The sequence below is a fragment of the Oppia nitens genome, unplaced genomic scaffold (assembly GCF_028296485.1).
Source record: "Oppia nitens isolate AA-2021 unplaced genomic scaffold, nextdenovo-longstitch-racon4-pilon3 scaffold20_pilon_pilon_pilon, whole genome shotgun sequence".
Classification (NCBI taxonomy): Eukaryota; Metazoa; Arthropoda; class Arachnida; order Sarcoptiformes; family Oppiidae; genus Oppia; species Oppia nitens.
In genome coordinates, this window is record NW_026533200.1 from 208820 (window position 1) to 221314 (window position 12495).

Consider the following 12495-nt stretch of genomic DNA (forward strand, 5'->3'; position numbering starts at 1 on the left):
CTGTTTTTTTTGCTTGATAGTGGTTTTTGAAGTTAATTCGATTGGCCATGAATGTACCACATTTAGCTGTATATCCTTTTTAAAGTGTCATGATTGTATATTGAATAAATTTTATTATTTTTATTATGATATTAAATATAAAAATTTATACATGTAGAGAAATACAATGAGCCGCTATTAATACAGTTATACTGTCCAATATTCTCCCCCCATACACACATTTTCTATATTTTAAAATTCACCTTACCAGATATATGGTATATGTCCAATTAGCGATTTTTGCCCATTTACATTTTCTATATTGTAAATTAAAAGGTATAATTTTACTTGAAATTAAAGCAAAAATTATAAATACTAATTTAATCATTTTTTACTATTTGTAATAATATAACAATTTATAAGTTTATATTTATAAAAATATTAAACCTAAAACTATAATAATTTATTAGTATTTTTCTTATTATTTATATTTTTTTTAATTTCTTTTAATTCAATTTTTTTTCTGTATAGACAATTATTTTGACAGTTTTATTGTATATAATTTATAATTTTTAGTAAATATATTTAAGTTATAATTATAATATATTTAACATTTATTATTAACATTACAAAAACTGAAGTATTAGTTTTATAAATAGACATTATACTAAATAAATACTAAATAATAATTTATTAAATATTTAAAAAACAAAAACTGTAAATTTCATATATTTCTTAATTAAAATGAATAGATATATTTAATAGATAAGTGTAATTTAAATTAATAAATATATAATTTTTAATATAATACAATTTAATTTATTTTCAAACTAATATTTTTTAGTTATATATCTTTTATTTAATTTAAATTATTTGTTTATTATTATAAATATTTTATACTAGATTTAATTAGTTTTTTTTATTATAATTATAATTAAAATATTAAATTTGTTTTTAAATTTTTATTTAATTTTTTTTATATACAGTAATATTCATTAAAATATTGTAATAATAATAATCATAATAAATGTTTTTTCACATAAAAAATAATTTTTTTTTGCAATTCATTTTGTATTATTATTGTTTTATTTAATAAAATATATAAATATATTATTTTATTGAAAACTAATACTAATTGTAATATAATTATAAAAAAAATTAAATATAACATTCAGCTATATCTACTAAAAAAATAATTTTAAAAAAATTGCAAATTAGAAAATAATTTTTTTTATTTATTTAATATTTTAAACACAAAATTTTTTATAATTAAAAAATAATTATAAATTTAGGAAAAAAAATTTATTGAATWAATATCTTCAAATTTGTTATACATTTTACAATAAAATATATATATATAAATATTTTATTTTATTTATTCMTATATTATTAAAATTAATAAATAAATTAATTAATTTATATGATTTAGTAAATATTATTATTCAAAAAAAACTATTAATATTTAAWATTACAATTTTTTAACTATTATTTTTCTAGAAATTATTATTATTATTATTGTAAATAAGTTTTCTTATAGCCGGCACCTCTARCTTTGCCACCRTTTGCCTCCCTTTCCCCATTTGCCTCCCTTTCCCCGTTTGCCGGCCGTAAAATTTTTTAACAAATTAAATAWCTAAMAAAATATAATTATTATTATTATTATCACAACAACAACAACAACATTAACAAACCTTAGCTAATATGCCTGACTTAGCACCGGTAGCTCCGATTTGTTTACCACCAGCTACTACCTTGGCTACCGATTTTCTACCACCTGGACCTAAACTACCGGCACCCGATTTGGCTGCATTGKCAACGRCAGTACCGCTGCTGCTACTACTACACCATCAGCACCAGCACCGGTATCTTTAGTATCGGCCAATTGAAGCTCCTGTTGGTGTTGTTGTTCATCGTTGGCCGAACCGTCCACCAGATCGCCGGTGTCGTAGTTGTCTAACCCATACACCTGAGCACTGGTAGTATACGTAATACTRGTGGTCGAGGACAGGGATAATAGTTGGCCGATGAYCAGTGCCATCAAAAATAACTTTTTTTTATTACAAAATAATTATTTAAAATTAAATTATTATTATATATATATATATTTTTAAACATATTATATCAGTTTTTTRTGTTAGTTACCAATTTGTTATCCATATTATATGTATTGAAATATATATACTGTATATATATAACTATTTATTTTACACACAAAATATTTATAATAAATTTAAATTATTTTAAAAWTATAATTATTATAAWTTAGTTATATATTGATATATCAATAATATATGTTAATATCAATTGAGATTTTAGCTCATATTTATATATACAGTATATATATAGTAATGTTAAACAATATATATATATAWATGTAATGTAATTATTGTTTATATTTCTATATATATATATATAAAATAAAATAATCWAAACTTCCAGTTGATTGAAATCATTGAAAAATTAAATTAAAAACAATTATTTTTTTTTTTTTTTTTAAATATTATAGGATGAAATTTACAACAACAATATATACAACAATTTTATTTAGTTATTTTTTTAGGCTATTAGTTATCATAAATTAGTTATTTTTACTATTGTTATTAATAAATGATTTAATAATAATGTTTTGTTTTTGTTTTTTTTKGTACTATTAATAGATAACTGTTTCAACACTTACAATACAAATCAATATAACATATCAAATATTTTTTGAAAACTTTTTTTTTTTTAATTTTTAGTTWTAAGTKATTTTTTGATTGAATGAAAGAGAGAGAGAGAGAGAGAGAGAGAGAGAGAGAGAGAGAGAGAGAGAGAGAGAGAGAGTTTCAATACAATAAACACAGGATATGATTGTTTTTATTAAATTAAAAATAATATTGCAATTAATTTAAAAATAATAATAATAATAATAGATCTAATTTATAACTAATTAACACAATATATATTATAAATAAATATATATAATATTATTGATAATTTATAATATAATATTACAATTTTGTTACTCCAGTAAAAAATACTATATATATATATATATATATATATATATATATATATAACTATTTAATTATAATATTATATTAAATTTTTATATTATTAAATATTACATATTAAATGTATTAATTTACTACTAATTATTAATAACAACATATTGTAGTATATACGTCAATAATATACGTAAATAATAAATTTAATAATAAAAAAATATTACAATTTAATAAATAATTTAATAAACATTTATTAATTGCAACAGTAATTGAAATATTTAAAAAAATTTTGAATTATTTGTAAATAAGATTAATTTTTTTTTAAAAATATTTAAATTGCAATATTATTATTATTATATTAATTTTTAGTATTTATAGTAAATATATAGTTAATTTATAAACATTATTAACTAATTGTATAAAATAAGTAGAAAAAATAACATTATATATTATTTTTAAATTTTATTATATTTATTATATTAAATTTATTATAAATTAAAAAAATTAATAACATATTATTTAATTATGATTATTAATTTATTTATTTATAAAAAAATAGTTATAATTTACTTACCTTTTTAATTTTGATTAGTAATAAATATAAATTAAATTTTTGAACATTTTAAAAATTAAAATTAAATTTTATTTTTTTTTATTGACAACATTTTAATATCACAATTATTATTATTTGTAAAATATATTATAAACTTTATATAAAATAAATTATAGTATTTTATTTATAGACTATTATTAAACATTTAATTAACACTTTTATGTTTTTATAATTAAAATAATAATAATAATAATAGATTTGATTAATTGTTTAACCAATTAGTCCACCGGCGGCTCCTTTGAAACCTTTAGCACCACTGGCCGCGGCTCCGGCAGCTCCCGTTTTTTTGCCGGCAGCTTTTCCGGCCGCAAATCCCTTTTTACCGGCAGCCGCGGCACCGGCAGCTGCGCCTCCTTTAGAGAAACCTGCTTTGCCAGCCTTGCCAGCTGCAGCACCGGCAGCTCCAGCCCAGCCACCCTTTTTACCGGCAGCACCAGCGGCACCACCCTTGGCATAGGCACCGCCAGCCTTACCAAACTTGAATCCCTGTGCCGTACCGTAAGTGCTGTACATATATATATATATATATATATTAGAGATTTTAATAATTATTAGTATTATTAGTATTATTCTAATACTTACGCAACTTTGCCGTAGGCTTTGTTATAGCCGGCACCTCCAGCTTTGCCAAATTTACTAGCCTTTCCCCATTTGCTACCCTTTTTGCCGGCCGCACCAAATGCCTAATAAATATAATAATAATATATTATATATAAAAATTTATTGATGTATTGAAATAACAAACCTTAGCTACTTTGCCTGACTTAGCACCGGCTGCTCCCGAAACGGCACCGGCAGCTCCGGCCTTTTTACCGCCAGCCGCTAACTTGAATGCTGCCCCACCAGCGGCTCCCGCTTTGGCACCGGTAGCGAAACCACCCGTTTTGGCACCTTTAGCAACGGCAGCACCGGCTGTTACAGCACCAGCACCTTTAGTTTCGGCCACTTGAAGCCACTCCAGTTGTTTATCGGTTTCATCGCCATCTAATCCTTCATACTGTTGAGCACTGGCATACGTTTTGGTGGACAGGGATGATAATAGTGGGCCGACCAGTGCCACCAAAAATAACTATTTTTATTTGAAAAACATTTTATTTAATATATAAATAAATATTTTTTATAAATTATAACTATATATTAAATTATAAATAAAACATATTATAAAAATAGTTACCAATTTGTAATCCATATTAATATATTAAATGTTGAAATATATATATAATACACAAAATTTATTTTTATATTTATAAATAAAATAAATAAATAATTTATTTGTTTAGAAAATAATTTACTAAAAAAAATTGTTTAATATTTAATATTTTATTATTACTGATATTTGTCTCATATTTATATATAAAAATTTTTTTAATAAATTATATAATTTTGTCAAAAAGTTAAGTAAAAAATAAATAAATAAATAAATATCTGATATGTATTTCCACTTTTTTTAAAAAAAACTTCCCATTTGTCTAAAGTCATTGAAAAAATAGACAAAATCAAAAAACTATTGGACGGAACTTACAAATAAAAAATACCTGTAAATTACAAAACATTAATATTTTTTTAAAAATATATACTAATTATAATTATTTTTTGTTGTTATAAATTATTTTTTTGTGTTATTATTTTTTTTTGTTATTGAATTATAAGGCATACATCTATCGACATTGAACCTGAACTTATACCCCTACCTACCCCTACCCCCCCCCCCGATTGATACTAACTAATTGTCTATTATTAATATTATTGTGTGGGGACAGTTAGATAGACTAACTAATTGTAAAATAATCAATTTCTATAATAATAATAGACATGTTAAATGTTTGGCTTATATTATATAATAATATGTTTGCTATACTACTAGTATACTGTCTATCTATAGTATATAGATAGGGGGCCGGGTAGTTCCCAGCACCCGGTATAGATAAGGCACTTTCTTATACAGTTTATATATAGAGCACCTGTAGTTTTCTAGCATACTGTCTATGTTTTTTTGTTGTTATTTGTATAGTTAAAAAAATTTTATAATAAAACAAACTGTTTATATTAATGATTAAAAAAATATTATTTATTTATTTATTTTTTAAGTATAGTTATAGTAATTTATAAAATAATATTAAATATTATAACATAAATTAATTTCTATTTTAAACTGAGATTTAATAGCGATATTTGATAGTAAATAAATTTAATAAATTTTATATAAAATTAATGTATTTATTAAAAAAAATAGTTTTTATTATTTAATATTTAATAATAATTATATAATAATTATAAAAATATGCATAATTTGAAATTAATTTAAAATCAATTAGTTTATTGATAGTAAATGTTTTATAGTTTGAAAATTATTTTTATATTATTTTATTGTAAATTAATTTTTTTTCTAGATATCATTTGTAACTAAAATAAACTTGAAATTGAATTTTTTTTAAATTTATTTATTAATATCTAAAAATAATAATTATAAAATATAAATTAATTTTTTTAATTGATAGAAAAATATAATACATATATAAATTTGATTTTTTTTTATTTATTTAGACTGTAATTAAACATTAAAAAAAACATATATAAATATATTTAATTTACAATAAAGATATATATAATAATAATAATAATATATTTTTTAAAATCATTTAACCAATTAGTCCACCGGCGGCTCCTTTGAAACCTTTAGCACCGGCCGCGGCTCCGGCAGCGCCCGCTTTTTTGCCGGCAGCTTTTCCGGCCGCAAATCCCTTTTTACCGGCGGCCGCGGCACCAGCAGCTGCGCCTCCCTTAGAGAAACCTGCTTTGCCAGCCTTGCCAGCTGCAGCACCGGCAGCTCCAGCCCAGCCACCCTTTTTACCGGCAGCACCAGCGGCACCACCCTTGGCATAGGCACCGCCAGCCTTACCAAACTTGAATCCCTGTGCCGTACCGAAAGTGCTGTACATATATATATTAGAGATATAATTAATTATAATTATTACTATTATTACTATTATTAGTACTATTAATACTTACGCAACTTTGCCGTAGGCTTTGTTATAGCCGGCACCTCCAGCTTTGCCAAATTTACTAGCCTTTCCCCATTTGGCACCCTTTTTGCCGGCCGCACCAAATGCCTAATAATAATAATAAGATTTTATATAACATCTATTGATATATTGAAATAACAAACCTTAGCTACTTTGCCTGACTTAGCACCGGCTGCTCCCGAAACGGCACCGGCAGCTCCGGCTTTTTTACCGCCAGCTGCCAACTTGAATGCTGCCCCACCCTCAGCTCCCGCTTTGGCACCGGTAGCGAAACCACCCGATTTGGCACCTTTAGCAACGGCAGCACCGGCTGCTACAGAAGCACCGGTACCTTTAGTTTCGGCCACTTCTAGCTCCTGTTCATCGCTGTCGTCTAACCCATACTCTTGAGCACTGGTATGTGTAGTGATGGTGGACAGGGATAAGAGGCCGACCAGTGCCACAAAAAATAACTATTATATATATATTATTAGTTAAAATAATATAAAAAAAATATTTAACATATTATATACCTGTTTGCTATTCATATTAATTTTGTTGAAATATATATAACTATTTTTTTACACTAAAAAAATTTTTAAAGTAAAATATTATATAAATAAATAATTAACAGTTTTTTATTTACTTATTTATAAAAATATATTTATTTATATATTTATAATATTTTGTTAAAACTGAGATTTTTTACACCTATTTATATACAAAAGAAAATAATTTTCAGACAAATGTATATCCAGTGAAAGTCATTGAAAAAAATTACATATTTTTTTATTATAGACGAAACTTCCGTAAAATACCTGTAAATTAAAAAAAACACAAAAAATTTTAGATATTTTTAACTAAAAAACCATAATATCCTTGGTGACTAACTAATTGTAAAATAATCAATTTGTATAATAATAATAGACATGTTAAATGTTTGGCTTATATTATATAATATATTTTGCTATAATACTAGTATACTGTCTATCTATAGTATATAGATAGGGGGCCGGGTAGTGCCAAGCACTCGGTATAGCTTGGTCAATTTGTTATACAATATATATATATAGAGCACCTGTAGTTGTCTAGCATACTGTCTATTTTTTTGTTGTTTGTATAGTTAAAAAAATTAATAGTTTATAATAAAACAAACTATTTATATTAATGATTAAAAAATATTTATTTATATTTTAGTATAGTTATAGTAATTTATAAAAAAAATATTAAATATTATCATATAATATTAATTTATACTTTTAAGTGACATTTAATATAATATTTAAAGTAAATTATTTATTAAAATCTATTTATTATTTTCTAGAAATTATTTTATAACTAATAATAAATTATATTAACTAAAAATATAATCAAAATATAATAAATTTATATATAAAATCAATGTATTTATAAAAAAAATAGTTTTTATTATTTAATATTTAATAATAAAAATATAATAATTGTATATAATGCATATATTGAAATTAATTTAAAATCAATTATTTTATTGATAGTAAGTGTTTTATAGTTTGAAAATTATTATTATATTATTTTATTGTAAATTAATTTTTTTTCTAAATATAATTTGTAACTAAAATAAACTTGAAATTGATTTTTTTTAAATTTATTTATTAATATTTAAAAATAATAATTATAAAATATAAATTAATTTTTTTATTGATAGAATAATATAATACATATATAAATTTGATTTATTTTTTATTTATTTAGACTGTAATTAAACATTTTTAATATATATATATAAATATATTTAATTTACAATAAGGTTTTATTTAATAATATAAATAATAATATATTTTTAAAAATTATTTAACCAATTAGTCCACCGGCGGCTCCTTTGAAACCCTTAGTACTGGCCGCGGCTCCGGCAGCTCCCGCTTTTTTGCCGGCAGCTTTTCCGGCAGCAAATACCTTTTTACCGACAGCCGCGGCACCGGCAGCTGCGCCTCCCTTTGAGAAACCCGTTTTGCCAGTCTTACCAGCTGCAGCACCGGCAGCTCCAGCCCAACCACCTTTTTTACCGGCAGCACCAGCGGCACCACTCTTGGCATAGGCACCGCCAGCCTTACCAAACTTGAATCCCTGTGCCGTACCGAAAGTGCTGTACATATATATATATATATATATATTAGAGATTTTAATAATTATTAGTATTATTAGTATTATTCTAATACTTACGCAACTTTGCCGTAGGCTTTGTTATAGCCGGCACCTCCAGCTTTGCCAAATTTACTAGCCTTTCCCCATTTGGCACCCTTTTTGCCGGCCGCACCAAATGCCTAACATTAATAATAATAATAATAATATTTTATATAACATCTATTGATATAATAGTTATCACAACAACAACAGCAAACAAACCTTAGCTACTTTGCCTGACTTAGCACCGGCTGCTCCCGAAACGGCACCGGCAGCTCCGGCCTTTTTACCGCCAGCTGCCAACTTGAATGCTGCCCCACCCGCGGCTCCCGCTTTGGCACCGGTAGCGAAACCACCCGTTTTAGCACCTTTAGCAACGGCAGCACCGGCTGCTACAGCACCGGTACCTTTAGTTTCGGCCACTTGAAGCCACTCCAGTTGTTTATCGGTTTCATCGCCATTTAATCCTTCATACTGTTGAGCACTGGTATACGTTTTGGTGGACAGGGATGATAATAGTGGGCCGACCAGTGCCACCAAAAATAACTATTTTTATTTGAAAAACATTTTATTTAATATATAAATAAATATTTTTTATAAATTATAACTATATATTAAATTATAAATAAAACATATTATAAAAATAGTTACCAATTTGTAATCCATATTAATATATTAAATGTTGAAATATATATATAATACACAAAATTTATTTTTATATTTATAAATAAAATAAATAAATAATTTATTTGTTTAGAAAATAATTTACTAAAAAAAATTGTTTAATATTTAATATTTTATTATTACAGATATTTGTCTCCTATTTATATATAAAAAAAATTTATATAAATTATATAATTTTGGCAAAAAGTTAAGTAAAAAATAAATACATAAATAAATATCTGATATGTATTTCCACTTTTTTTTAAAAAAAAACTTCCCATTTGTCTAAAGTCATTGAAAAAATAGACAAAATCAAAAAACTATTGGACGGAACTTACAAATAAAAAATACCTGTAAATTACAAAACATTAACATTTTTTTAAAAACATACTAATTATAATTATTTTTTGTTGTTATAAATTAATTTTTTTTGAAATTATTTGGCGTACATCTATCGACATTGAACCTGAACCTATACTCCACCCTACCCCCCTACCCCCCCGATTGATACTAACTAATTGTCTATTATTAATATTATTGTGTGGGGACAGTTAGATAGACTAAATAATTGTAAAATTTCTATAATAATAATAATAGACATGTTAAATGTTTGGCTTATATTATATAATATATTTTGCTATAATACTAGTATACTGTCTATCTATAATATATAGATAGGGGGGCCGGGTAGTGCCCAGCACCCGGTATAGATTGGGCACTTTGTTATATTGTATATATCGAGCACCTGTAGTTGTCTAGCATACTGTCTATGATTTTTTGTTTATATACTAATTAATTAATAGCAAAAAATTAATAGTTTATAATAAAACAAACTATTTATATTAATGATTAAAAAATATTATTTATTTATATTTTACTATAGTTATTGTAATTTATAAAAAAATATTAAATATTATAACAAAAATAAATTTCTATTTTTAACTAACATTTAATAGCGATATTTGATAGTAAATTACTTAATTAAATCTCTTAAATTATTTTCTAGAAATTATTTTATAACTAATAATAAATTATGTTAACTAAAAATATAATCAAAATATAATAAATTTTTATATAAAATTAATGTATTTATTAAAAAAATATTTTTTATTATTTAATATTTTATAATAATATAATAATTATAAAAATATGCATAATTTGAAATTAAATAAATTAAAATCAATTAGTTTATTGATTGTAAGTGTTTTATAGTTTGAAAATTATTATTATATTATTTTATTGTAAATTAATTTTTTTTCCTAAATATAATTTGTAACTAAAATAAACTTGAAATTGAATTTTTTAAAAATTTATTTATTAATATTTAAAAATAATAATTATAAAATATAAATTAATTTTTTTATTGATAGAAAAATATAATACATTTATAAATTTGATTTTTTTATATTTATTTTTACTGTAATTAAACATTTTTAATATATATATATATAAATATATTTAATTTACAATAAGGTTTTATTTAATAATATAAATAATAATATATTTTTAAAAATTATTTAACCAATTAGTCCACCGGCGGCTCCTTTGAAACCCTTAGTACTGGCCGCGGCTCCGGCTGCGCCCGCTTTTTTGCCGGCAGCTTTTCCGGCCGCAAATCCCTTTTTACCAGCGGCCGCGGCACCGGCAGCTGAGCCTCCCTTAGAGAAACCTGCTTTGCCAGCCTTACCAGCTGCAGCACCGGCAGCTCCAGCCCAGCCACCCTTTTTACCGGCAGCACCAGCGGCACCACCACTAGCATAGGCACCGCCAGCCTTACCAAACTTGAATCCCTGTGACGTACCGAAAGTGCTGTACATATATATATAATATGCGTATATATTAGAGATTATAATAATTATTAGTATTAGTCTAATACTTACGCAACTTTGCCGTAGGCTTTGTTATAGCCTGCACCTCCAGCTTTGCCAAATTTACTAGCCTTTCCCCATTTGGCACCCTTTTTGCCGGCCGCACCAAATGCCTAATAATAATAATAAGATTTTATATAACATCTATTCATATATTAGTTATCACAACAACCAACAAACCTTAGCTACTTTGCCTGACTTAGCACCGGCTGCTCCCGAAACGGCACCGGCAGCTCCGGCCTTTTTAGCGCCAGCCGCTAACTTGAATGCTGCCCCACCAGCGGCTCCCGCTTTGGCACCGGTAGCGAAACCACCCGATTTAGCACCTTTAGCAACGGCAGCACCGGCTGCTACAGCACCGGTACCTTTAGTTTCGGCCACTTCTAGCTCCTGTTCATTGCTGTCGTCTAATCCATACTCTTGAGCACTGGTATGTGTAGTGATGGTGGACAGGGATAATAGGCCGACCAGTGCCACAAAAAATAACTATTATATATATATTATTAATATTAGTTAAAGTAATACTAAAAAAATATATATTTAACACATTATATACCTGTTTGCTATTCATATTAATTTTGTTGAAATATATATAACTATTTTTTACAAAAAAAAATAAAGTAAAATATAATATAAATAAATAACTTTTTATATTATTATTATATTTATTTATATATTTATAATATTTTGTTAAAACTGAGATTTTTTACACCTATTTATATACAAAAATAAAGTTCAGAAAAATGTATATCCAGTTAAAAAGTCATTGAAAAAAATTACATATTTTTTTTATTATAGACGAAACTTCCGTAAAATACCTGTAAATTAAAAAAAAACACAAAAATTTTTAGATATTTTCAACTAAAAAACCATAATATTTTTGAGGACTAACTAATTGTAAAATAATCAATTTGTATAATAATAATAGACATGTTAAATGTTTGGCTTATATTATATAATATATTTTGCTATAATACTAGTATACTGTCTATCTATAGTATATAGATAGGTGGCCGGGTAGTGTCAAGCATCCGGTATAGCTTGGTCAATTTGTTATACAATATATATATAGAGCACCTGTAGTTGTCTAGCATACTGTCTATGTTGTTTTTGTTGTTGTTTGTATTGTTAAAAAAAATTAATAGTTTATAATAAAACAAACTATTTTTATAAATGATTAAAAATATTATTTATTTTTTTTAGTATAATTATAGTAATTTATT

The 12495-nt window shown here is 24.9% G+C and overlaps 4 protein-coding genes across 4 annotated transcripts; all 4 read right to left on the reverse strand.

Annotated features, from left to right (window-relative positions):
• Positions 1-3789: 3789 nt before the first annotated feature.
• On the reverse strand, positions 3790-4768 carry LOC128953104 (paraneoplastic antigen Ma6E-like). Its single transcript, XM_054298578.1, has 4 exons — positions 4754-4768; positions 4325-4648; positions 4162-4262; positions 3790-4084 (listed from the first exon to the last, which is right to left on the reverse strand). The coding sequence occupies exons 1-4, from the start codon at positions 4766-4768 to the stop codon at positions 3790-3792; spliced, it is 735 nt and encodes a 244-aa protein (XP_054154553.1).
• A 1450-nt stretch (positions 4769-6218) lies between these two features.
• On the reverse strand, positions 6219-7129 carry LOC128953105 (paraneoplastic antigen Ma6E-like). Its single transcript, XM_054298579.1, has 4 exons — positions 7115-7129; positions 6746-7054; positions 6589-6689; positions 6219-6510 (listed from the first exon to the last, which is right to left on the reverse strand). The coding sequence occupies exons 1-4, from the start codon at positions 7127-7129 to the stop codon at positions 6219-6221; spliced, it is 717 nt and encodes a 238-aa protein (XP_054154554.1).
• A 1282-nt stretch (positions 7130-8411) lies between these two features.
• LOC128953106 (paraneoplastic antigen Ma6E-like) lies at positions 8412-9407 on the reverse strand. Its single transcript, XM_054298580.1, has 4 exons — positions 9393-9407; positions 8964-9287; positions 8781-8881; positions 8412-8703 (listed from the first exon to the last, which is right to left on the reverse strand). The coding sequence occupies exons 1-4, from the start codon at positions 9405-9407 to the stop codon at positions 8412-8414; spliced, it is 732 nt and encodes a 243-aa protein (XP_054154555.1).
• A 1514-nt stretch (positions 9408-10921) lies between these two features.
• Positions 10922-11843, reverse strand: LOC128953107 (pupal cuticle protein 36-like). Its single transcript, XM_054298582.1, has 4 exons — positions 11829-11843; positions 11453-11758; positions 11285-11385; positions 10922-11213 (listed from the first exon to the last, which is right to left on the reverse strand). Exons 1-4 carry the CDS (start codon positions 11841-11843, stop codon positions 10922-10924), a joined length of 714 nt encoding a protein of 237 aa, XP_054154557.1.
• Between the last annotated feature and the right edge of the window lie 652 nt (positions 11844-12495).

What these genes read in the sequence shown, in the direction of transcription:
- LOC128953104 (XM_054298578.1), bottom strand. An exon ending in AGTCAGGCAAAGTAGCTAAG is followed by an intron (nt 4,263 to 4,324) that starts GTTTGTTATTTC and finishes TATATTTATTAG; the next exon opens with GCATTTGGTGCGGCCGGCAA. An exon ending in AAAGCCTACGGCAAAGTTGC is followed by an intron (nt 4,085 to 4,161) that starts GTAAGTATTAGA and finishes ATATATGTACAG; the next exon opens with CACTTACGGTACGGCACAGG.
- LOC128953105 (XM_054298579.1), bottom strand. An exon ending in AGTCAGGCAAAGTAGCTAAG is followed by an intron (nt 6,690 to 6,745) that starts GTTTGTTATTTC and finishes TATTATTATTAG; the next exon opens with GCATTTGGTGCGGCCGGCAA. An exon ending in AAAGCCTACGGCAAAGTTGC is followed by an intron (nt 6,511 to 6,588) that starts GTAAGTATTAAT and finishes ATATATGTACAG; the next exon opens with CACTTTCGGTACGGCACAGG.
- LOC128953106 (XM_054298580.1), bottom strand. An exon ending in AGTCAGGCAAAGTAGCTAAG is followed by an intron (nt 8,882 to 8,963) that starts GTTTGTTTGCTG and finishes TATTAATGTTAG; the next exon opens with GCATTTGGTGCGGCCGGCAA. An exon ending in AAAGCCTACGGCAAAGTTGC is followed by an intron (nt 8,704 to 8,780) that starts GTAAGTATTAGA and finishes ATATATGTACAG; the next exon opens with CACTTTCGGTACGGCACAGG.
- LOC128953107 (XM_054298582.1), bottom strand. An exon ending in AGTCAGGCAAAGTAGCTAAG is followed by an intron (nt 11,386 to 11,452) that starts GTTTGTTGGTTG and finishes TATTATTATTAG; the next exon opens with GCATTTGGTGCGGCCGGCAA. An exon ending in AAAGCCTACGGCAAAGTTGC is followed by an intron (nt 11,214 to 11,284) that starts GTAAGTATTAGA and finishes ATATATGTACAG; the next exon opens with CACTTTCGGTACGTCACAGG.